Consider the following 2,500-nt stretch of genomic DNA (forward strand, 5'->3'; position numbering starts at 1 on the left):
GAAGGAAGGAAGGAAGGGAGGGATGAAGGAAGGAAGAAGGAAGGAAGAATGAAAAGAAGGAAGGAAGGGAGAAGAAGGAAGGAAGGAAGGAAGGAAAGGAAGGAAGGAAGAAGGAAGGAAAGGAAGGAAGGAAGGAAGGAAGGGAGGAAGGAAGGAAGGGAGGGAGGAAAGAAGGAAGGAAGGAAGGAAGGAAGGGAGGAAGGAAGGAAGGAAGGAAGGAAGGAAGGAAGGAAGGAAGGAAGGAAGGAAGGAAGGAAGGAAGGGTGAAAACAAGGAAAGAAGGAAGGAAGGAAGGAAGGAAGGAAGGGAGAAAACAAGGAAAGAAGGAAGGAAGGAAGGAAGGAAGGAAGGAAGGAAGGAAGGAAGGAAGGAAGGAAGGAAGGAAGGAAGGAAGGAAGGGAGAAAACAAGGAAAGAAGGAAGGAAGAAGGAAGGAAGGAAAGAAGGAAGGAAGGAAGAGAAGGAAGGAAGGGAGAAAACAAGGAAAGAAGGAAGGAAGGGAGAAAAAAGAGGAAGGGAAGAAGGAAGGAGAATTAGGTCATTTTGACCCGAAGACAGTACAAGGGTTAACAAAAAAGGCTGCCTGTCCAAATGCTGCAATAGTGAAAGGGTACAGCTGTTCTAGTGGACTTTACAGGTTACCTGAGCGTCAGGTGCAGCCGGTGGTGCTGGTCCTGCAGCAGCTCCTTCACCGAGAACATGGCCGAGCCCAGCATGTACATCTGAGGGTGAGAGGACGGACCGTGAGGGACGGGGGGATCACACATAGGGTTGCCAACGGAATCGTCCCGTATTTATAAACTAAAGTACCGCGTCCCGTATTGAGCTGAAAAGGGACGCACTTTGTCCCGTATTACTGTGAGAGTCAAAAAATGTTCATAAAATGCCCAATGGAAATTTACAGAAGAGTATTAGGGCCAGGCAGGAGAACAATAAAATATTTTAGAGGAGAAAGATTTTTTTTTTCATTATGCACTTCGAGAAAGTTTTTTATTAAAGAAATTAATGTTGAAATACAATTGAGAAAAAAGTCGAAATTTTGCGAATAAAGTCGAATGTCGAGAAAAAAGTCAAAATGTTGAGAAAAAAGTAAAGATTTCGTGAATAGAGCTGAAAAGGCGAAAATTTCGACTTTATTCACGAAATTTCGACTTTATTCGCGAAATTCGCCTTTTTTCTCGAAATTGTATTTCAACATTAATTCTTGACATTTCGACTTTTTTCTCGAAGTGCATAATGAAAAAAAATCTTCCCCTCTCAAATATTTTTTCTCCTGCCATGGCCCTAATACTCTTCCGTACAGGTTTCTGTTTAAGAAAGATACTTATTTTATTCAGTTAATTTTGTTATTTTGTATTAAAGTGAAATGCTGGATAATAATTTGTTTTCCATGTGTTCATGGCATTCAAAAATATGCTTCTAATTCAATTCAGGTTCAAGTCAAATAGTTGAAAAACCGTTTCACTCACAAAAAAAGAGGATAAAAAATTCACCACGCCAGGAAAGGTGAAGGCTACGACGGAGTATTAGGGGCAAAACTAAGACAAAAAAAAAAAATTGAAATTACGAGAATAAAGTATATATAATGAGAATAAAGTTGTAAAATTACGTGAATAAAGTCATAATGTTGCGAAAATAAAGTCGTAATAGAATAAAGTCGTAATATTACGAGAATAAAGTCGTAATAGAATAAAGTCGTAATATTACGAGAATAAAGTCGTAACATTATGAGAATAAAGTCTTAATATTACGAGAATAAAGTCGTAATATTACAAGAATAAAGTGGTAATTTATGAGAATAAAGTCATAATATTACAAGAATAAAGTGGTAATTTATGAGAACTCTAACAGGAAGAGCATCTTCTCCCTGTGTTAAAATGAGGAATATCTTGTGAAGTTATATTTATATATTATATTATATATTACGGCTTTATTCTCGTAATATTACGACTTTATTCTCACAACATTATGACTTTATTCTGGTAATTCTACGACTTTATTTTCGTAATTTCCATTTTTTTTTTTGTCTTAGTTTGGCCCTAATACTCGGTCGTAAAAAGCTGCCGATGAGGAGTCCCTTATTTATTTTTCAGGGAGTTGGCAACCCTAGTTCCCCCTGTGGGGGGTGGGTGTTATGTACGGGGTGGGGGGGTGATGTGGACGGGGGTGGGGGGTTACCGTGCCTGGGAGCGGTCCTTCACGTCGTACACGGACAGCTTGACCTGCGTCTGCTGGGTGACGTGTGAGTCCTGGAAGAAGGCGATGCTGCTGAGGAAGATGGGGTTGCTGGTTCCCTCTATGATCTCCGTCTGGGCGTGCTTGGTCCAGAAGGCCCTGGGGGGGCGTGGTGCAGCTCACCGCCACGAAGCTGCTGGGCTTACGGTCCAGGGTGGGCGGGGCCAGCTCGCTGCACGCTGCACACCAGGGAGATTTCATTTTTATTTTTATTTTGTACATGTAAAAGACTTAATTAAAAGAGAATATCAGAAAACAAAACAAAG

At 40.7% G+C, this 2,500-nt stretch overlaps 1 protein-coding gene across 1 annotated transcript in view; it reads right to left on the minus strand.

Annotated features, from left to right (window-relative positions):
* inpp4aa (inositol polyphosphate-4-phosphatase type I Aa) overlaps positions 1-2,500 on the minus strand; it is a 34,405-nt gene that overhangs the window by 27,812 nt on the left and 4,093 nt on the right. Inside the window, 3 exon segments of the mRNA XM_061724279.1 lie at positions 642-721; positions 2,183-2,332; positions 2,334-2,413. Of these exon segments, the coding sequence (XP_061580263.1) occupies positions 642-721; positions 2,183-2,332; positions 2,334-2,413 (310 nt within the window).

This window comes from Cololabis saira, chromosome 6, assembly GCF_033807715.1.
Source record: "Cololabis saira isolate AMF1-May2022 chromosome 6, fColSai1.1, whole genome shotgun sequence".
NCBI lineage: Eukaryota > Metazoa > Chordata > Actinopteri > Beloniformes > Belonidae > Cololabis > Cololabis saira.